At 39.1% G+C, this 22,936-nt stretch overlaps 1 protein-coding gene across 9 annotated transcripts in view; it reads right to left on the reverse strand.

Annotated features, from left to right (window-relative positions):
• PLPPR1 (phospholipid phosphatase related 1) overlaps positions 1-22,936 on the reverse strand; it is a 440,629-nt gene that overhangs the window by 103,817 nt on the left and 313,876 nt on the right. For 8 of the 9 annotated variants that reach the window (XM_014842219.3, XM_070519119.1, XM_070519120.1 and 5 more), the window contains one exon: positions 15,069-15,176. In XM_014842219.3, the coding sequence (XP_014697705.1) occupies positions 15,069-15,131 (63 nt within the window). In that variant the 5' untranslated portion in view covers positions 15,132-15,176. Of the gene's footprint in view, positions 1-15,068; positions 15,177-18,020; positions 18,138-22,936 lie in introns of those variants that run through there. The other variant, XM_044779132.2, reaches the window with a different exon arrangement.

Here is a 22,936-nt window from a genome sequence, read left to right on the forward strand (position 1 = left end):
AGTAAGCATCTACTTGCCGTGTGCTCGGTACCTTAAAAACTCTATTTAATCCTCAAAGCACCCTAGTGAAGCAGGTATTATTATTATTACCCTTTAATAGATAAGAAAATAAACTTAGAGATGCTCACTAACTTGCTGAAGGTCATACAGCTATTTTGTCAGACCCTCAAATTCAAACCTTTCCCAAAATATCATGCTGTTTTCCTTTAGGGCGGAAAAGAAAGCACACCAATTTCACCTTCAAAGTCATTTGTCTTAGGAGATGATACAGATGAATCTGAACAATTGTCAGCTGAGAGGAACTATGTTTTAGTATCACAGAGCTGAAATTCTTATTCAGTCAAATAACTTCTAGTTCCCGGGAAAAGGAGTCTTTAAAGGATTCTTTTTATTTTTTGGCTAAGCCATTCTTTTGTGTATTATCAAAAGAAAATTAATTCCTAAGTTATCTAAATTCCATGTAATACACACAAAATTAATATTAATCTCCAGAAAGTCTGAAGATTTTTCTCAAGGCATAGCTACAGGATTTAATATCAAGTGATGAGGATACTTTGGGAAGGATGGTGAACACATTAGATTTCAAAGAAGGATGAACACCCACACAGAAATGATAGCAGACAATGTGAAAAATAAAATTGCCTAAATTGACTCAATTTTCATTAGGCAGATTTAATAAAATTTCCTTCATCAAATCTCTTTAAAAAATTTTTTAGTGCTCCATTCTTCAAATCTTATGCCCTAATTCACTTGGAATAAAGTTTTTCTATTCCATAGTTATCGTCTGCTTTAGTTCGGGCTCCCCTCAAAATGGACCTTGAGACAATGATGTGGGGGCAGGGAGTTCATTTGTGAAGCGATCCTAGGAAGCACGTGAGAGAGTGGGGAAGGGAGACACGCCAATAAAGGTGCATTGATGAGTAGGTTATCACTACAGGCAGCTGGCATTCTGCCTTGCTGGGGCTTCTCAGAGACTATAGCAAACTTCCTTCCGAATGGTCCTGCTAAGGAGTGAGGAAGTGAGACTGTTTATCGGCCATCACTCTCCTTCACTGGGGTGACTCCCCAGCAATCATGGCCTACTCAACTTGTTAGGCTTAGTATGTTCCTCAGCTAGAGAATGGCCTCAGACAGAGGACGGAGAAATATGTATGTTTTTTTCAGGACTGTTTGCAAGTGCCTTTCAGATGGGTCAAGGGAAATAGGCAGGGCACTGCCAGCATCTGCTAAACTGTCTCTATTGATGTACATTTCCACAACGAGCTACTCCATTGATTAATTTTGTTCTCAAACTTTACAGGACATGAGAAGGACCTGAAAAACTTGGAAAATGCATACCTCTATCCCCACTCTCCATTCTGATTAAGATCAGCAGTTGGTGAGCCAGCCCTGATGGCCTAGTGGTTAAAGTTCGGTGTGCTCTGCTTCCATGGCCTGGGTTCAGTTCCCAGGAGCAGAACCACACCACTTGTCTGTCAGTAGCCATGCTGTGGCAGTGGCTCACATAGAACAACTAGAAGGACTTACAAGTAGAATATACCACTATATTCTGGGGCGGGGGGCGGGGGCGGCGGGGGGTTGGGGTGGGAAGACGAAGATCAGAAACAGATGTGACCCTGGGGCGAATCTTTCCCAGCAAAAAAAAAAAAAAAAGATCAGTGGTTGGGCTCAGGAATCTTAACTTTAATGAGCACCCCAATCATTCCAAAGCAGGTGATCCCCAGGCCACAGTGTGAAAATACTGTGTTGCTGGAGCCAAAGACCATGAATTCATCCCCATGTGGGCTAAGCAGTGTCTCAGAGAGAAAAATCTCTAACTTGGCCACAGATGCACCTTACCTTCCTATGTCCCATTTTTTTCAAATATAAGCTGTTGTTTACAAAAAGAATATAATGAGAATAATATAATGATGGGTTAGCATTTTGCAGGTCTAATTCTAGAAAATCACTTTAAATATGAGTATATCCAACTGATCATGGGTCAGGAGAAAGATGATCAGATACCCTTATGCTAGAGTGAACATACTTTTCTAACACATGGTGTGATAAGCAGGAGTGAACTTATGGGGAAAACAGAAGAGTTGACATCAGGATATAAGATGATGTCATTGTACCTATATATGCTGGCCAGGAATCTTAGGAAAAAATTATCTTCAAGCTTTTGCTTCAGGAAACCAGCATATAAACCAGTGCAGCTTTGGGAAGCATCAAAGCTAGTCCGACGGTTGAGATTGTCTTTTTCAAAGTTTCCTGGGTTATGATAAAGGGTGACGTGGTAGGTCTAAAAGCCATTTGCTATGCTCAGTTTTTTGATAAGACAGCATCCCTTTCACGTTTTTCTTGTCTGTCTACTACTTATTAGGGAGAGTGAGCAATGAGGGCCCTAGGGCCATGACACGTGTTTCTAAGAAGGCTATTCCGCAGTCTGGGGAGAGATGGTATCCATTGTAAATAGTGAAAATCTAAGCTTGTCTCCTCTCCTTGGCTCCGGGTTCTCATCACTACTTCTCTCTGCCATTTCATATCACCAGGTGAGGTATAAATGTAAAATATCCAGGAGTGTTCTGGTTTCCCAAAGCCCTTAGGGTAAATAAATTGCTTAATATGGCCTACAAGGCACTTCACTATCTGGCCTCTGTCTGCCTTGCCGTCTCCTCTGTCGCTACTCCCTATCTTATCCTCTAAGCTCCAGCCTTATTAAAACTCTTTCAGCTTTTCAAATTCTTGGTACCTTCTTAGGTCCAAGCTGTCCCTTGCTCCCACGAGCCTACCCCTTCACTTGAGTAGCATCTCACCAGTCTTCAGGTTTTCGTCTAAATGTAACTTCCTCTGGGATGCTTCCCTAACCCTTTGGAAAGGTGAGTCAGAGCTGATGCAGAATCTTTGCAGGCCTTGGGATCTTCTACTCTTGAAGGCTCCTCCTCGCATTATGTTAAGTATATTAAGACATATCGTATTGTATGTTATTGTGATCATTCTTGCTGCAAACATGTGGAAATAATTTTTATAGTTCTGCTTTTGAAATTATTTGACTACGAATAACTAATTTAATTTGCTATTGATAGGACAGGGTTGACACTTACAGATTACAGGCTACCAACTCAGTTAATAATCAGCTGCGTGATCTTAGACAAGTTACTTAACCTCTCTGAATCTGTTATCTGAAAGAAGAAGGATTTGCCTAAGTGACCTAAGACTCTGTCCCCTGCCCCCCCCCCAACATTTAGCATTAAGATTCTATGCCTTTATCATTAACTGTGGGGAGAGATGTTTTTGGTGGTAGTAAGTACATGGCGGTAGGAGTAGGGCAAGAATTCTTTACTTCACGGGTATAGTTGGAGAAATATAAATTTATTTTATACAATGAACAATGTAATATATCAAGCTATAAGCAGAGAAAATAAATTCAGAGCACTGAAATATATTTTCCTAAATAAGACTGACAATTGAAGCATAATTAGATTTATAGTAATCCCCCTAAGGCTTGGTGTTGGAGACGACCACATTAGTTCGTGCTGTAAAGATAATCAATGTTAGAAAGAGCAACTCTCACTATTGTTTCAATTAATTCTACTCTGAGAAATGATGTGAGATTTTGGACGTTTTGTGAATACAATGAGTTTTCAAATTATGAGAAGTAACCAGTTTCTGCCTTTCTATAAAGAATTATGTATTTCATACTATACACATCAATAACTTAGTGCAATCTTAAAAAGCAGTTAGTTAATTTTTTCTGATGGAAAAAGTAATCAAGTTCCATGTAAAAAACATACATTTAACGTCAACACTCAGAGATTAATGCAGATTTCTGTGCATACCTTTTCTTCGTAGGCATACAGTTGTATAGGCACAAACACACATTTCCATAAGGACATCACATTTGACACCTGTGTTGCAGAATTTGAATGGAGAGGCTATCTGGCTTGGAGGCTGCAATATCTGCGGCTGTGACCTTAACATGCCTGGCATATCTGAGAAGTTAGAAGCTGAAGTTCCACAAAAAACAATTTCCGTAAATTAATCTGCCTGGAGAAAGTGGAAGGAAAAACGAAGGTGAGGAGACAAGTGTGTCCGGCTTAGGTAACGGTCTTTCCACAAGTACATGGATTCATGTCTGAGTCGTGTGAACAGAAGGGCTGTAGACAGCAACATAAGACATAGCAGCACCCCACTGATGCTCAGGTGACGAAGTGAGACACGAACTTGGGGAAAAGAGCTTCTTCCCACCCTCTGTGTAAAGAAAGTACCAGTGGCTCCGATCTTAGCACCTCCAATATAAGCAACGCCAGCAACTACAGGGTGAGACAGCTTTATGTGGCTTCTTTGCTTGAGGAAATGGATGTACATGGCTGGAGTTGATGAAGAAAATTCTCTAATTCTCTGGGTAGCAAAAGCCAAGAGACTGCTTCATGAGCACGGGTGACAATCCTGGGCTTAACCGGGGAGACCATGGGGTCGCTGGAATCCTCTGTGAGCAGGTGTGTGCAATAGACAGTGAAATTTTGGTTCTTATCAATAACGTCACTGTCATCTACATTCACAGTCTGGTGAAGCTGAGGGAAACTCAGATTATATGCTGTTTTGTACTCATTTTTTCTCTCCCCATCCCCTTAACTATCTAATTTGAATATTTTTTCAGTGGATTAAATATTTTTCTATAATACCATTTTTATGGATGCATAGCGCTCTACTTTTTGAATGGATAAGAATTTTTTAATCCCCTGTAGGTCAATATTAGGGGCCTTTCTTTTCCATCATTAACAATTTATGATAAATTACCTTACAGCAAAATCTGTCACATCCATGATTACTTCTGTAGGGTAGATTAAGAGTGTACTTTTGGGGTCAAAAGAAGAACACAAAGTCTTGAAGATTTTGGTACACAGTGCCAAGCTGCTCTCCTCACAGATTGCTATTTTATACTTCATCCTCTTATAAGTGTGCATTCTTATAAATTACACTTTTATATGCTGTGAGTTAGACTAAAATACAAGACTTGGGTTCTTTTTTTTAGAATAAATGATCATAACATTGCATTAGCTTAGAAATCAGGCTTCATGTAATCTGGGAATTAAGATTCAAGAGAAATACAAATAGCTTGGCCAGCCAAACATATCAATGACAACTTAGACTAATTCATATTAAAGGATGAATTTTATGAAAGAAAAATGCACCACAAAGCAAACAATGGATCACCTACAGCCTGTGCAAAATAGACTGCAGGAGGACCAGACGCTATCTTTCAGAATTCTCTAAAAATACAACAGGTTCATTCCAGAGTCTGCTATTATTTTGGTACACTTGTCTGGGCTCATGCTCCGTAGAAGATTAATGTAAAATTCTATTGAGGATCAGAGTACTAGTGCATCCATTCAACACGCTTGGTTTAAGGTAGTATAATGTTAATTCTCAGGGAAACTGATAGGGAGCATGTTACCGTATGGCATACAGCATGGGGACAAGGTCGTCTGTAAAGTTACACAAAGCAGGCAGTGGAATTAGGAAAGCATTCTAGGGTAGAAACTGGGAAATGTCACCTGGGTGTAGATGGTTCTTGCTAAGACTGTCGTCTTTGGATGGTCTCACTAGGACGAGGACTTAGGGTCACAGGGGAATGTTAGCGTCCCTTCATCCAGTCACTCATGTGACTAGAGTGCTAGAGTCTCCTCTTCAGCCTCATACCACTTGGCAAACTGGTCTCTACTTGAACCCTCCAATGACAGGGAGCTCTTCCTGTCAGTGCCATTCACTACATAAATCATTTAACAAAGAAAAAACTCAGCATCACATGCAAATGTCACTATTAATCAGAACACAGCTAAGTAAAATCTTTTATTATCTGGATGATTTAAGACAATTTGTAATATGAAGAGACAAATCATGAGGGCATTGTGATAGCCATGTAGGCTATAAAGTCTCTCTCTCCCTTAGATACTTTTGTAGGATGTACTTCCCCACCACCCCCTTCGAAGTTGGGCATGACCACATTTCTGTTGCTTTGGCTAATGCAATGTTAATGGAAGTGACCTATGTCAACTACAGATGAACCTTTAAAAGAACCTTTAAAATTTCCATGTTTGCTCTTCTTTACCAAAGTGATCATGGAAACGTGTTGAGATGGAGCCTCCAAACAGGATGGGTCCCTGAGTTCTTGTGATGGGCAGAGCCCTCTCACCAACCTACACAGGACTTGCCCTATGAGAAATCAGCTTGTGTCATGTTAAGCCAGTGAGCTCTAGGCACTGTCTGTTATTGTGGCAAATCCTATCCCATAACGACCATTAGAGTCGGTTTTAGCTGGGACTGTTGAAAAATGTCAACTTACCAGATACAGCCTCGGCCAATATATGTATTTGGCACAATTGCCTATAGATCTATAGCTACAGTAATATGTGCATAACCCATGTTCAGATACCTTAACATTAAAAAAAGAAATTTAATTGCTTTCACCATTTTGAACTTACTAAGGCACAAAATGAACATATATTAGAAAACTGTTCAAATCTTAGGAGACTGTGTGCTCCAAATTCAGCTTAGTGGTTCCCTTCATTGAGGGGAAGAGGAAAATGGGATCCTATAAGGAAGAGTACATGAGAGCTTCAAGTATATCAGTTACGTTTTACTATTACTTATTTTAAATCCAAACTTAAAATGTCAAAATTTTAAGATTTTATATAGCTAGATTGTAAGTACATGAATGACTTTTCTATTATCTTCTATTATAGACTATGCTTGAGCTTATTCAAAACACATTTTTAAAAGAAAGTTATTGAGCAATTATTGAAGTCAAATGGGCTTTCTGATTATTATCAGCTAAGCTAAACCTCTAAACAAAATGCCCTATTTCTCAAAGGGTTCCAGATAGTTAAGATTTACCTGGATTAAAACACAATAAGACTCTTTGAACTCTTAAAGGATGGTAGATTGTAGAAAGAGAGATTCACATTTCAACACTTCTATATGTTTGAATTTTGGACTTTGAACATATCAGAAAGGACTTCCTCATCCTATGTTCTCCACTAGAGAAAGTTCACTTTTTGAATGTCACTATAAGACCAATCACCATGCCTACATTTATGCAGTGGAAGGAAAAGATTTCAATTTATCTTAAAGTAAAATCCCAACCTTAACACCTATCGTCTGTGTGGCCTTGAACAAGTCAACTACCTTTACTGTATCTTAGTTTCTTCATTTGAAATTTAAACAGCATAGGATCAATATGACCCTCTTGATGCTTTTCAGTACTCCAGTTTTATAGTAAAATACTAAATGCAAATGTCAAATATGTTGTATTTAACGGTATAATAGCATTATTTGGGAATTAAAAAAATCTGAAATTGGAATAACTTACATCTTGAGATGTGTACGGAGAGCTATATATTTCATTAAAAGTTGACAAAAGCAAAGGTACTCTTATTCTGACCTCATCCCAGCCCTATTCAAAATCTTTCCGGGGTATTTTATAGCTATTATCATTACCATTTTTAGAATACTAGAGAAGTTGCACATCTTTTCTTTACTCACTAGGATTTGTATTTTCCCCCAGAATCAGGCTGGGTCTTTACTATCTTTGAAAGGGTAGTGGGGGAAGAGGGTAGGCCGTTAAGAAAAACAGAAGGAGGGTGTGCTAGGGGCTTTACAGAAAGAGGGGCTGGGAGGTTCCCAGGCCCAACTCCCAGTTCTTCCCTTGGAGTGCAACCACCTGATTTCCCCCAGAGCCATATTTCCTCCCCTCATGACTTTTTGTCCTCCCTGGCCAGATCCATTTTCTTAGTCCTAGCTTCTCTTCCTCTCATGATAATTGATTGTAACTGGGACCTTGATCCCAAAACATCCAACTCAGAGAGACTCAATGCTGAAGAATAAAGAGCCCTCACTCAATTGGAAGAGCAACTGAGGACAAGGATAAAGGGTGATGGCAACCACCTCTCATTTCGAAAATAAAGACCAGTGTTTTGATGCTATGAAAAATAGATACCTAAATATTAGCATTGTCCTTTTGCTCCAGTATTGCAATCACTAGTCAAAATGATGATTAAATAAGAAAATGCTTCAGAAAGTACTGTACAATTTGCATTTGTTATTGCAAATTAAAAGACACACAAATTTTTCATCGCTTTGTTTGAAATCTTATCCAATAACACCGCAATATATATTTTTTAAAACGTTGTTTTTGTTATCTGTTTTATATTTGGTAGGACCTGTTATTTTTAATTATTTTTATGTTAACACTTATTAACTACTTATTACTTGGCAAACACTTCTATGTGCATTACCTCATTTATTTCTCAAAAGTGCCCATGAGGAAAGTTTTAATTTCCATTTCACAAATGAAGCAATTGAGATCCAAAGACGTTACCCAAGCTTTTACCAGCAGTAAATGGCAGAGCCAGCACTCAAACCCAGTGCTTTTGTCATCAAGTTATTTTCTCCTTCTACTCCCCATCTATGAGGATAAGTTTTAACACTTTCTCCTTGGCAAAAATCAGCAGAGTTTTTTTAAAAAGGAAAAAAAAAGCTCTCAGTGTGACTTAAATATAAAAATCTGAGCTAGCTGCAATCTAAGTCTCAGGAAAACAAGGTGGGCAGAGCTGCTAAATCTCAGCATCTGCAAGCAAAGAGCAGAAACCAGGGCCAAGACTCACTCTTCTTTTAAAAATTGAGGCACACAAAATGAGAACGGCATTGAAATGGCACTCGTTGTCCACAAATGATGATGTGGCATTCCTTAATTTCTGACCCCAGAAAGACACTCAGAATCAAGTTCTTGCAGAACTTCAGGAGATAATTTATCTTTAGACTGGGATTTCTAACAATCACCTGTAGGTTCAAGCTAAGAAAAATGAGTTGTCAGAAACAGGCAATAAAAATTGCAAGTATAAGAGACCATCAAAATGATAAAATTGTCACATCTATACACATCAAGCCACAACTACATTCATTATCTCCCAACTCCTGGTACTTAATATTGTCTGCCAAGGAAGCTGAGCTCCATTTCCAGTTTTGCTGTAAGCACAACTATATTTGAAAGACACTTGACTATTGGAGTTATTCATGATTTTACAGAGAAAGCATGCAATTGTCTGGAGAGGAATCCACCGGTATCTGGGAAGATTTGTCAAAAGGGATATCTCAGTCCTAAGCATTTTGGGAAATTACACTGGTATTGATTGAGGGAGCATGGGGGATCTCTGACAGCTCACACTCTTATTTTTAGGGAAAAAAATGATTTTTCAATCATGAATTTGAGTGTATTCTTCCTCAGGGAAATCCTCCTGTTGGAGATCCTCAAGCATGAGAGGTGTTGCTGAAGTGACAGAGAGAGAAAATGAGAAAGGATGAAAGCACGGAGAGAGGTAGAGGGGATCAATATATTGTGAGAGTAAGGGGGAGGTTGGGAGGGAGGGAAGGAAAGAGAGAAAGAAGGATTAAGGACGAAAAATACATAGAACATTCGATTATTTTGATCATTATTTTTATTTTTTAACTACTTTGTTGTAAGTACCCTTATCCTCACCAAAAATTAATACTGTTGACTTCAAGGAGAAGTGAGAAAGCAGATATCCTCACGTTCATTTAAAAGTTCTTAATTTCCTACTCCCTCTGACTTCTCCAGCTTCTGTCTACTTCAGCATTTGCTATTTTTCACTTGCTCTAATAGAACCAGATCAGTGATGAGCTGAAAGCTGTTGGTCAGAAATATTGTTGTGGACCATCCTGGAATTTTAGTGGTTCTGGATTTCCCTCTCATTAGTGATAGAAAAGTTCATATTCTGGCTCTTAAAATCCTTATTCTCTTATCAAGGGCTTTCCATCTAAGAGGCTCTGGCCAGCATGGCAAAGTACATTTAAGGACGAGCTGACACTGGGAGATGTACAAAAGAGACACTTTCTAAATATCTAACATTCAAGTGCTTGGTGTGTTGTCCACTACGTTTATTTCTCAATCCACTCTGCTGTCATCCCACTGTTAATCTCCTTTCAGCGCATCACCTTCTATATGCAGTCTCTTAATCTACAAACTTTGCTCTCTCTCCAGTGACATCTTAACCTCTCATTTTGGTTTGTAACATCAAGGATTACCCAGAGCAATGCTCTCCTAACTTGTTACCACTGTAAGAACTTTTGTGCTGCATGCTGCTTTGTCAGACAGCTTCCCTACCACTGTTTCAGCTTCTGGGTGGGTCCCAGGCAGGCTCCTACTTTGTCAGCACGTTTGAATTTTAGAGGCTGGTTGGCATCTATTCTTCTCACCAACTTCCACAAATAAAACATGCCCCGGTCAAAATTCTGTGCATTGGTAGTTAAAATCACCAAGAAAACGCACATCAGTACTCCACTGGGGCCACTTACGTGCCTTTCATTCCTACCTTGCCTCCCCCACACAAATTTCAACCACAGCCCAACAATTCTGGCTCTATGACAAACTTGGTGAGATCCAAGTTACAGAAGCCTAGTCAGTAGGTTAAGTATACAAGAAGGCAACACACATACTGCCTTGAGGGGAAAAAATAGACACTGAATAAATATGTGTTGAGTGAATGAATGCATTCATGGAACAAAGATGGTATGAAAACATTCCACTGCAAACTTCTACAAACACTGGCTGGCAAGCCTTTTTTTCTTTCTTTTAATTCACATGAGCTGAATCAAAAAAGCTAGTAAAAATTAGAGTGGTAATTGAATAAACTGATGATATAGTGGACCTCGATGGGAGTAAAGAAAGGAAACATGCCAATCTTAGTAACATGAGCACTCAAGTTGGAACCGAGACTCCTGTGTAAAAGCCAGAATTCCTTTTCACTGCAGAGAATGAGTTGTTCTACATAAATCCACCTGCTGGCATAGGAAGACTACAAGGAAGGTGAACTTTGACTAATTATACTTTGTGATTGTGCAAGTTTGGGTTCTGAACATAGAAGCCTAAGCCTAAGAGAAACACGTGTGTAAAATCCCTCCAAAGAGGCACTCTTAAAACCTAAGGCCCGCATGAATCCTACAGAAGAAGCAAGCTCTGCTCAAAATGAGATAAAAACAAATCATAAAAATAAATAAGGAAATAATTCACCGTGAGCTAGAGACAGCAGACACAACATACAGGAGGATTAGAATATCAATAATTTAAGATATAATAATCTGAGAGAACATAAAAGAAAAACCACAAGCATAGGAACACTATAAAAACAGCAGATGTTTTAAAATGCACATAGAACTTCTAGAAATGAAAAAAGAACAAAATGGGTTAAGAGACATCAAATATAAAGAATGAGAAGGTCTGACATATGAAATAGATGTTGCAGAAAAAGAGAATATAGAGAATGAGAGTATTTGAAGAGGTGATGGCTGAGAGTTTTACAGAATTGGTACAAACATGACTTTTTATATTCAAGATGCACAACAGGCCCTAGCCAATATAAATGCATGCTTAGACACCTGATACTGAAACTGAAGGACACCAAAGAGAGAGAGAAAAATTTAAAAGCAACTGGAGAAAAAGAGTAGATTACCTATTAAGAATAGTAATAAGAAAGAAGAGTTTTTACAGTGACAATAAAGGCCAGTGGGGTAGGGAGGGGAAAGGAATAACACTGAAAATCCTGAGGGAGGAAAATAAACCCTTCAATCTAGAACTTAGTGTCAAGCTAGATCACCATTCTAGACTAACTGTAACATAAAAACAACTTCAGACAAATATTAAGAATGTTTATAATTCACTAGACCCTTGCTGAAAGAACTACTAAAAGACAAATTTCATGAGGAAATAAACCCTAAAGGAAGGAGAGGAATAAAAGGAGCAATGGTGAGCAAAGAAACTGACAAACACAGTCATGCATCACTCAACAACAGGGATATGTGCCGAGAAATGCATTATTAGACAATGTGGCTGTTGTGCGAACATCATAGAGTGTACTTACACAAACCTAGATGGCATAGCCTACTATACACCTAGGCTATATGGTACCAATCTTATGGGACCACTGTCATATATATGGTCCATCATTGACCGAAACATTGTTACGTGGAATGCGACTGTATGTGGATAAATTCAAACAAGGCAGGGATGTCCTCTACCCCCGCCTCTATCCAATGTTATACAGGAGGTCTTAACCCAAGCAATAAGACTAGAAAAACTAATTAAAGTCATAACAATTGAAAAAGAAGAAACAGCTCTGCTACTACTTGCAGATGATGTAACCGTCTGAAAAAAGACTCTAAGAAATATACAGACACACTCATAAAACTAATAGTAGAGTTTAACAAAGCTTCTTCAAGGAAACTGATATAAAAATATCAATATTGTTCATATAATGCAGCAACAAATAATCGGAAAATGTAATTATCCCCCAGCAATTCCACTGCTGGGTATCAATCCAAGAGAAGCTCTTGTACACACGCACATGGAGACAGAATAAGAATATTTTCTGCAAAAAAGTTGTAAGAGTAAAAGAAAATTAAGAAAAACAGAAAAATCAACCAAACTTCCCCTCGCTACGTATATTCACACAATAGGATAAAATGGAAAAATTGAAAGAATGCATTGCCAATCTGGATAAATCTCAGAAACATAATGTTGAATGAAAAGGCAAGTTGCGAAAGGCAAGTTCAATATGATATCCTTTATGTAAAATCTTCCTAAATATTACTTATGAATCTATATGCATGTAGGAAAAATATGAAAATATGGATGAGAATCATGCAGGGAGACGAAGCCTCTAACTTCACATATACAATCACTTCTGGGTCAGTAGGATTTGAACCATATATCTACAATATTTTATTTTCCTTGAAAAAGATATTTAAAGCACACATGGCAAAATTTTAAGATTTGGTCTACATGGTGGGTGCTGGGATGTCTGTTCTATTATTTTCTCTGATTGAATTCTTTCATAATTAAAAAATAACAGTGAAAATATACTCATTGATCAAATTGACATTTTAACCAAGTTATTTTTGACCAAGTTTTCTGATATCCCTGTTATCATGCCTGAAAGAGTATTGGTAAACAATAAGTGTTTGATGAATGAAATTCAAGAGAACCACGAGAGCACGCTGAGCTTCACCTCCCCCCCTCTCAACTTCCACAATATTCCATTTAACTTCCTTTTCCCTGCCTGTTTCTGAGAGAAGCCACTGATATATCTTAAACTTTGATGCAAAGTAAGGATGACAATATAGCAAGAAAAAGAATAAACTATCCTTTCCTTTCCTAGAATTTTTCACTTATAATTCATGTTCGTGTCAAGTTAAGGCACAGAAAGACTGATTTATGTCGCTTGTTGCCTCTCCAGCAGTCAAGCTCATCACCCACACATTAGAGGGATGAAAATCCTCAGAGAGAGAGCTTCCAGCTATAAATTAAAACTCTTACTTTGAGGTTTGGTTCCTGTTTGATTTTTAAGAAAATTTAAAGTAAAATTGCTACCAGGGGGATAAAGATAATGACAGATGACTTATTCCTCAATTTCTTCCAGCTTACTTTAAAAATTTATTTTTCTTATAACAAAGAGAAAGGGTTTTAACGTTGAAAAATAGTGCCATAGCCTTCTATCCTTTCTGCATGAGCAGCAGGAGAAAGGACTCCTCTTCCTTCATTACAATTTTAATATGAACAATAGTAACTAGAACCCACAATATCCACAGTGTATAGTATTGTCCAAATGGAGTTATCCCTGGTCTTGCATAGCAAGTGAAAGGAAGAGTGTTAAGAATATGTGTTTGGGAGACGAGTTCTTTGTTACCCTTTCAGAGATTCAGCTTAGCTTGAGTCTACGTGTATCTTGACATATCAACACCTCTGTCCCAACCTAATCTCCTATTTCCACCTGATTCTGCAATACAAACTGGTTCACAAATATCACCAGAAAATAAATCATCAAGTAATATTTCTTCATCTTAACTACCGAAGGATGCCTATAAGGTGAAACTCAAGCATCGGCCAAACACATACATATTTAGCCAAAAATCAGAATGCTCAATATTATCCAACAGACTATATAGACAGCTAAAGTTATTTCAAGAAGTAGAAGATAAAAATATTTGTTGCATTGATTCATAGGATGTGTTTAAACAACATATATACCAAAAGTACATTTTGCTAATATAAGCAGTAGTTTAACCCAAGTCTCCGTTATCACGAGGATAATAAAATGGATCAACACCCATGCTCCTGTCACTCTCAGCCACATAGATCCCAGGACAAAAGAACATGCGACAGCTGATCCTTGAGGTGTAGAAACTACCCAGGCAGTTACCCAGAAAGGAAATTCAGACATTTGCTTTTCAGTTCTCTGCATGGTCCTATTTTAAACTGGATCTTTAGGATAAAAAAAACCCATTCGATTCTCTACCTCTTGATAAGGCAGAAATAATATCATCTCTGGCAAATCAAAATTTTGAGATAACTTGTAGCAGCTTTTTGATTTTTCTTTGTATCACGTGATTCCAAATTTCCTAAAATCTCCATGTCTTTGTCTCGTCTATAGTGAACATTACCGACAGGGAGGAACAGTGGGGAAAGCGTGCAAGAAATTTAACCAGAAAAATGCTGGAGAAACTCTTTTCTGGTGCAAACTTGGAGCAACTCAACAAAATCATTCATGACCAAAAAAAATGCACATTACAGAAGCTCTTAATACACCATTAAAGAAAAAGCCCAGTGGAGATTGTAAACTCTAAGATTCTCTTTCGTTATTTGGGCTCCAAGGCAAAAAAAATCACCTGTAAACCACCTGGTTTATTGAATTCCTGAAACATGATATTGATTTTTAAAAAATAATTAAAATGCTGTACTCATAGTTAATATATTGAAGTCATCACTGAATATAGAAAAAATATAATAAAACTATTATTTTATACCCCATAGATGAAGTTTATAAACTTTCTTGTATGGCTTCCTATTCAAGAAATATTTTGCATAATTTATTAATTCTTTACAATATTTGTGATATTGAAATTTAATTGTCAATCATGAGATTAAATAATTTTACAAAATAACCCAAGTTCTCAGCCCAAAAACTGCTACTATTATTTCAATGGGTCCATAAAGGTAAAAAAAAAAATACACATACCTCAACAAATATAAAACACGGGATGATGGAATAACTTCGTTGAGTGTTGTTTCCTACAGCCATTTCTTACACCATGTAGCAAGGCTGCACTGTCTCAAACTGTCCAGGCTGAAATAGAAATAGGTAGCATAGTGTAAGAACCATATGCTCAACAGTCCCTTTGGTGTTTACATAGAAATATCAGTTGCCCTGTAGATAAGCAGGCTGTGTACAAACAATGCAAAATAGTGACCTACAACACAGTCAAGTCAAACTAATAATCACCCCAGGAAAAAGAAAATATATACTAGCCATGAACAGTCTTAGAGCCAAAACGACCAGATAGGGAACCTCTCGTACATAGCTTTAGTCAATAGAATTCTGTCTGGAACTGCATGGATCCCTAACCCAGTAGATGGCCTTCATGCCATGACACAGTTTCTGCTACAAAACATGTTATTGTCCATCCTGGCTGGATCTCCTCTATCTGTGCCTCATCCTCCTGGTTTGCAACCTACGGACTTGTGTGTTTCTGCCCTTGCCTCTCCCTTTGGAGCTGACATTTAGTACTGAGGCACTAATCCCTGACTTCCTTCCTTGACCACTCTCTGCCCTTGCTCCTTTGACTACATGGCTATTAACAACGCTAGATTAATACATCAGTGATCTCTCTCACGGGGTTCCCTCAGCCCCGTGTGAGTGTCACCCAAAACACAAAAGGTTGACGCAATAATACATTCTTGCAATGCTGAAGAATGGAGGAGCTGGGCAACAGCAGACTGTCTTAAATATTTTATTAGAAGATCTCTGTTCTACGCTTGCTTAATCCAAATATCTTATAATTCACTTATCAGTCTTTATCGTTTAGATGAGTCCTCCTGTTAGCATCAATTAAATACAGTGCCATATATCTGGAAGGAAAATTAAATTTTAATCACCTCGAAGTAGATCGGGGCACCAGAAAAACCAAAGGCATCAGACATGTGAAGGTGGAAGTCCAGGCTCTCCACTCAGCCTCCTATGATACCTGGTTGGAGGTGGGCCCCTTTTACTGAGCAGAACTGGAGTTCAGACTCCCCACTATGCCTCTACTGATACCACCCTGGTTGGGAGAGAGGGAGGTTCCTCTCTATTGCTCCCCATGTGGCCTCCACTGACACTATGGGAAGGTGGCCTTGTTATTGCTGAGCAGTTGGTAAAACCCCTGCCTTTCCACTAGGCCTCCTCTGATACCATTCCAGTGAGGAGGGAGTCAGGGTGCCTCATTACTGCCTGGTGGGAGTGAGAGTCTGGGCTCCCCACATGTTCTCCCCGTGAGAAATAAGGGCTACTCATTACTGCCCAGCATGAAATAAAGTCTTGGCTCCCCACCTGGCCTTCTCTGACATGACCCCAGCAAGAATTTCGGGGAGCTTCCTTACAGCCTGGCAAGGGTTGAAGTCCAGGGTCTCCACTTGGCCTTCGCTGGCAGATAGAGGTGGGACTGCAGTTTTTTTGTGATGTTTGGCTGGAGTCAAGGGGTTATTTTCTAAAAGTTTTCTGCATATTAGGCTGCAGTTTTCCTGGCCCTTGGGCTAGAGAGAGCAGGTTTTCCTTGGGGCTATTTTGTCTGAGAGTTACCGGTATTCCGGGGTGGTGAGTTTCTCCGATATCCAGAGATATGAGGCAAAAAGAAAATCCTGGAAACTCACTATTGTGTTTCTTGTGTGCTGAGGTCCCCCGCCAGTCCCCCTTTTATATCTGCCTCTCAGAGTTTTGTTTGTTGTATACATAACATCCAAGAATTTTAGTTGTATTTAGTGGTAGAAATAGGGAAAAATACATCTTACTCCATCTCCCAGCACAGAGGTTGTTAGAAGTCTTTTTAAAGGAATACCATATATGGCAGTGACCCCAGCCCTGCTGTGTTCTCATGAATTTGAGCCTCTTGGTGTCAAAATACCAGAACAAATCACATCATTTGTTCACTCATGAGTCCCTAATTCAGGCCAGCTATCCCATTAGGCACAACTAGAAGCAACGAGTTAGCCAAATACCCTGTATTCAAGGCACGATGGCTATCAAGAAGAGATTGAAAAATAAACAAACAAGTAAACAATGAGTTATAAGAGGGATAACAGCAGCACAAATGAATGATCAATTCTAACTCTTGAACTCAGGGATTTCTCATCCAGTGGCAGAGTAGAGACGGTACCTAGGACCTGCAAGACTTTTAGGGGTTGATTAAAATATTTCAATTTATTTTAAGATTTAAGAAAATGAAGTTTTAGGTAGAAAAATATTTTAATATATTATTAAATTCAGATTTATACCAATTGTAAAATATAAATTTTTATTTTTATTTTAATAGAGACAGGGATCCACAAAGGCAAAATTGCTTCGAGTCCACAAAAAGTCATAATAGAGCCCTAGCTGGGAGAAAATTAAAGAAATGGTTCTTAGAGAAGATGGCTATTTAAGTTGATTAAAATAAAGGTAGCTGCTCCTCTATCAGGAGGATGAGAGAAGCATTTCAGCGAAAGGGAGCAGCAGGAGCAAAGGTTCCAAAGATATGAGTCGGCCTAACATGTTTGAGAAACTAAAAACACAACCAATCTGAATGCATGAGAACCAAGGAGGAGCTATAGATGCTACCAAAGTGTGTTTATGTCCATGTGCTCTTTATGCCCAAACTCTCACAAGCAGAATACCCCAAGGATAAGAAATACAAGATTGGTCCATTTCCATACCAGATAGGAACATAGGGGGAAAAAAAGAATATTGAGAATGCTTTTTTTTTTCCCCCTGGTAATTAACTCAAGAGCTCTTCATTTCTAAGCAGGTAAGAATACTATGGATCATACTTGTCCAATGAAGGAGTCAATGCTATTTCATGTGTTTCCACTGAATTTTCCACATAATCTCTTCTTGCTTATGAGAAGCATAATCATTCCGAATCAACCCAGGACAAACACAAAAATAATTACTGCTTACCAAGTATCTGTTTTAGTGATACTGAAAATGGATGGTGCTGGAGCGTGATCATAGCTGGATGGGCATAAACCTCTTCATTTCTAGGTTATGCAAAGTTGACTCTGGCTGACCAGTCAAGGAAGCTGCAAAGAATAGAAATGCCCTTGAGAAAGAGTCGCCATGACTCAGTGGGCCTTTCTGTGCCACCTTGATGTGGATCTAACATTGCCAGCGGTCAAAGTCATAGCCTGTGGTCACTCTCAGGATCCCAGAGTCGATGATTTTAGGGAAGCTAGAGCTTGCTCTTTGTATAGAGAATAGTTTGAGCTAATTTTGTTAAAAATGTCATGGTGGTTCCCTTTAAAGATAGGAGGATATGAATTAATAGAGTTCACTAAAACAAAAATCTAACAAATAAATAAAAAATAAACAACAAGTCCACCAAAAATTGTACCCTTCCTAGTAAGCCCAAGAACTCTTCACTTTGAGCTCACGTTGATTTAGGACAGTGTTTCTCAACCTCATCACTGTCAATATTTTGGGCGAATGAATCTTTGTTGTGAGGGGGCTATCCTGAGAATTGTTGAATGTTTAGGTATATCCCTGGCCTCTACTCAGGAGATGCCAATGGTAGCAACTCCCCTTCTCCAAGTTATAACAGCTAAGGGAGCAGAGGGACATAGGGTGGAGATGACCACTAATTTAGGAGGATTGAAAGCAGAGCCCCCAAGACATGAGAATTTTTGAGCGGTGAAGAACTTGTTTCCCCTGGGATAAAGGCCACAGTTTTGCCAAAGGGAACAAACCTATGCCTGCTTAGTACCTAACAGCGGGAAATCTGGAAATTGTTGAGGTGCCTTCTTGGCATTTGGGGAAACAAAGGGCATGCCAAGCTCAGAGACCACGACTGGGGAAATAGCAAAGCCAGTATAAGTGGTAGTTACTACCACTTGAACCCCAAAAGAAAGCAAGGCTGCTTTATCCATTAGGTACTATAGGCCCAGTTCCTAGGGGCTGTTAACTATTTAAGATCCCAAGAAAATATACAAGATATGAAGAAAAAAGACACCAAAACTATGCAAAACCAAATGAGTATATAAAATTCTTGCAATTTCGTTAATTACTCAATTTAGTGTTTATAACAATTCATTTGAAAATGATTTGTAGGTGACATTTTCTTAATTCTAAAAATTCCTTTGCAGAGCAACTATAGATAACTGTAAATTAAATTAGGCACTCAGAAAAACAATCTCAAGAGAAAAGCTATAAAATTTTTTTCATTTTGCCACAAAATAAAAATTTACTGTCAGATGTAGATTATACTTTATGTGTTTATGATCATCAGGAGTAGGGCCTCAAAAAGTGAGTGTTGAAAACAAGCTTAAACACCTTAAAATAGCCCTGGAGGGATTTTGCTTCCAACCCAGAGAAAGTAACTGGGACTGGATTTTACACTTGACACAACTAAGAAATACAGACAAAATAAATGAGACAATGGTATTCAAGGCATCGGACGTGGAGGCAATGAAGGGCAATGATTCCTGAAAGATGAGGAAAAACAGATGTGTGCCCTGCAATTGTCCTGGTTTACTGCCTGGAGTGAGTCTTCAGATAATGGCAGAGAGAGGGGAACCCAGAAAAGTGGCTGGTAGTCTCCCTGAGTTGAGTAGATAGAGCTGGGGTGTGGGACAACCCAAGCAACTGGAGTTCATAAGGCAGAGTACCAGAGAACGCTGCACAGAGAGAGAGAGAGAGCTGGGATGCTCTGCAGAGGGTCCCCCTTGAGTCTTCAGCAGAGTTACTGATGAGCATGGGAGGAAACTACCCAAGGCCTGGGAGAGAAACCATCCAAAGAGATTAAAGCAAATAATTGTTGGGGCTCACACAGGGGCAAGAATACTTTCTGTTCCCACCAACCAAAACGACTCCTAACTCACCAGACAACAAAGAGACGACTTCAATTTTGGTTAATTAGTAACTTGCATGAAAACATTTCTCATCCAGGGACCACAAGTGGCACTGAGAAGTGCTCCTTGTAGAGTATTGCTGGGTTCTTTTTTTGACTTTTCTGTTACAGAATAGTGAATATTTATTGAGATTCTGGGCCAATGAGCCGTGAGCTTTTCCCTGGTGTCAGGAGACCCGAGAAGCAAGAATGTCTGACAGCACAATCCATGACCCGGGTCACATCAAGGGCATCTCTGACATGAGTTTTATAGCATTCAATGTGGTGAAAGTTTCTAGAAGTTCCTCAAAATGAGGTTGGTGTAAGACTGAAATGAGATTGTGTATAGAAAGGGGAAAAATAGGGCTTATTTCTACGTGATCCAAATCCTAACTGAACGTAACAGAGGTTAGAGTAGAAAAGGGAAAATTACAAAGAAAAAGGGAGTTGTGAGAGTTACATTTCATCTTATTCCCCAGTCCTCAGGGTGAGCCATCATCTCAAAATCCAGCTCATCTTTAACACATGTTAAATAGGCATTAACTTCCTTGGTGGCGCTGAGCTACCCCTCACTGTTCTGGATCATTTGTATTCAGCACATTATCTCCAGCCAGGAGCACAGTTTGCATTTAATTTCCCAAAGCTGGAAAACTGAACTATTTCCCTTTTTTAAAGCAACAAAGACATTACGGGATAGGAACAAATCGAATGGGACTGTACTTAACACTTTCAAGAGAACTACTCTGTTCAATGTTAGAGAAGCTTTTAAAGCTTGTAAAGAATGACAATGTGAAGACCCATACATAACAGGGTCGCATCAGCACTTCCTTCTTTCTCCAGTGTCTCATACTCAGATCCATGGTCCAGACCACAAGCTAGCCCAGACTAAGGCAGAGACATACAAAGAGCATAAAACCCACAATCCAGGGAAGTCTAGAATTGAGTCAAATGTTTACAAAATACACAGGACTCAGGGGCCCCGTGAGGACCCCTGGGCCCCCACATTGTTCTTGAGTGGCTTTTCAGCCCCATGGATCATATAGCCAGGCAAACTTCGGCATGGCCACCAGAGGATTATTTGATATCTGGGGTCCACACTGCTGGGCCTCTCACAACTGAGGCAGAAGTTTGCCTGGCTAATCTCTGAGCTTGCGATAACTTTTTGACTATGTTAAACCTCTCCAGTCCCATTTTACAACAATGTCCACCCCATGGCCACCCCCAGCCTTTCTGTACTCTAGTCACTCACTCAGTTGTGACTCACATGCCAAGCTCTTTCTCACCTCTGGGCCTTCCTGCATACTGCCTCACGGAGCACTCTTCTTTCCTTCCTATTCGCCTAGCCAGCATCTGTTCCTCCTTCAGATCTGCAGTTAAAAGCCATTTTCATAGGTACAGTTTTCTTAACTGCCCTGACTATTCAGTTCTCTCTATCATATGCTTTTATCACACTCCTTCATAATATTTATTACGCAATTGTTTAATATCTGTTCCTTTTCTAGACTGTCAGTCAACTTTGTTCCACGTGGCCAGGGCCATGTTTGTCCCACTCAGCACTGTAACCTTGACACCTTGCACAGTACCTAGCACATAGCAGGTACAGAGTAAGTGGCTGACACTAACTATGTGCCTAAGCTGCTCGGCTCCATCGTTCGATTTCACATTTGCCCTGGTTCAGTTCCTTAGCTCCCGACCTAGTCCTAACCTAGGTCTTGGGTCAATCCTTTCTAGGTCTTGCTTGAACTCAACAGTTTGGTACTAATGTAGGTCTGGGGTCAATCGCTTCTGCCCACTCCTACGAGGTTAAGACCCACTACACACTTGGACCCAAAGAACAATGAAAAACAGTGTTTGAAAGTCCTAGAAATAAAAATATAAATCAGAACACATTTCAACATGTAAAATTGAAAGGAGAAATTATCCCATTGAATTCTACTTATGAATTTTTTAATTGTAAAAAAAAAAAAAAACCACTACTCTAGATTGCTGGTTTAAAAGGTGTACGCCTTAATTAAATATAAAAGTTAAAAGTTAAATTGAAAAAAAAAAGAGCCTAAGTCCACCTAAAAGCAAGCCATCTCTGTTAGGGACTACTCTTTTAAAAACAACAAGAAGCACAAGGACGATGCCAACCACAGAGTTCCGCAGTGACCTGAAGCAGTTAGGAAGGGAGCAAAGAGCATGCTGATTTGTAAATGACTGATGGATACCCTGGATCATCTTATGGCCACCACCAGAAGAAGTGCTTAATAGGAGAATAATGCCCAGACAAGCAGGGTATTGCCCTTATTTCTCTAAATTGTCGATATTATTTACCCCTACTTTTCAACCAGGAAAGAAAACATAGTTGGAAAAAGTAGCAGGGCACAAAGAGCTCTTCTTAATTATAAACTAGTTAATGTTTCCTTCAGTAAAATCAAAGCCTGGAAGGAAATGAGGTTTGATGCTCAGTTAACCTGAAACCTTGAAGCTCTAGAGCAAGAACCTGAAATATGCACACAGGAACACAGAGAGAAGAGAGAACGCACACCACACATACACACACCCACCCAGAAGGGCTTAGAGATTGGGAAAGTTCCAGGAAAAGTTGTGCTCAGCTTTAATCTAGGAAGAAGATAGGCAGAGAATATGTTGCAATTGCTCTCAAATGAAAAGCAGTGAATGTCTGGCTATGGTTATAAAATTTCAAGTGTAATTTCAAAAGCAATTGAAGTTATCAACAACAATATTGTCATCAATATGATGTTGTTATCATCATGATGTTGTAGTACTGACTATATTAAGGGTAAAGAATTGTTTGTGGTCTCTCACATCCTTCCAGTGAAAAATGCCCAATGATAAGGTTTAAGATGAACTATGTTAAGTCTATGCTAAAATGAGCCATATTTTATGAAGGCTTTGGTGTTCCTAGCATCACAACACCTTTTACTAAACTATTTTGAAGACAGGCATTGAGAAGAAGGTGCCATTTTGTCCATCCACCCATCAATAA

This window comes from Equus asinus, chromosome 10, assembly GCF_041296235.1.
Source record: "Equus asinus isolate D_3611 breed Donkey chromosome 10, EquAss-T2T_v2, whole genome shotgun sequence".
In the NCBI taxonomy this organism is placed as follows: Eukaryota; Metazoa; Chordata; class Mammalia; order Perissodactyla; family Equidae; genus Equus; species Equus asinus.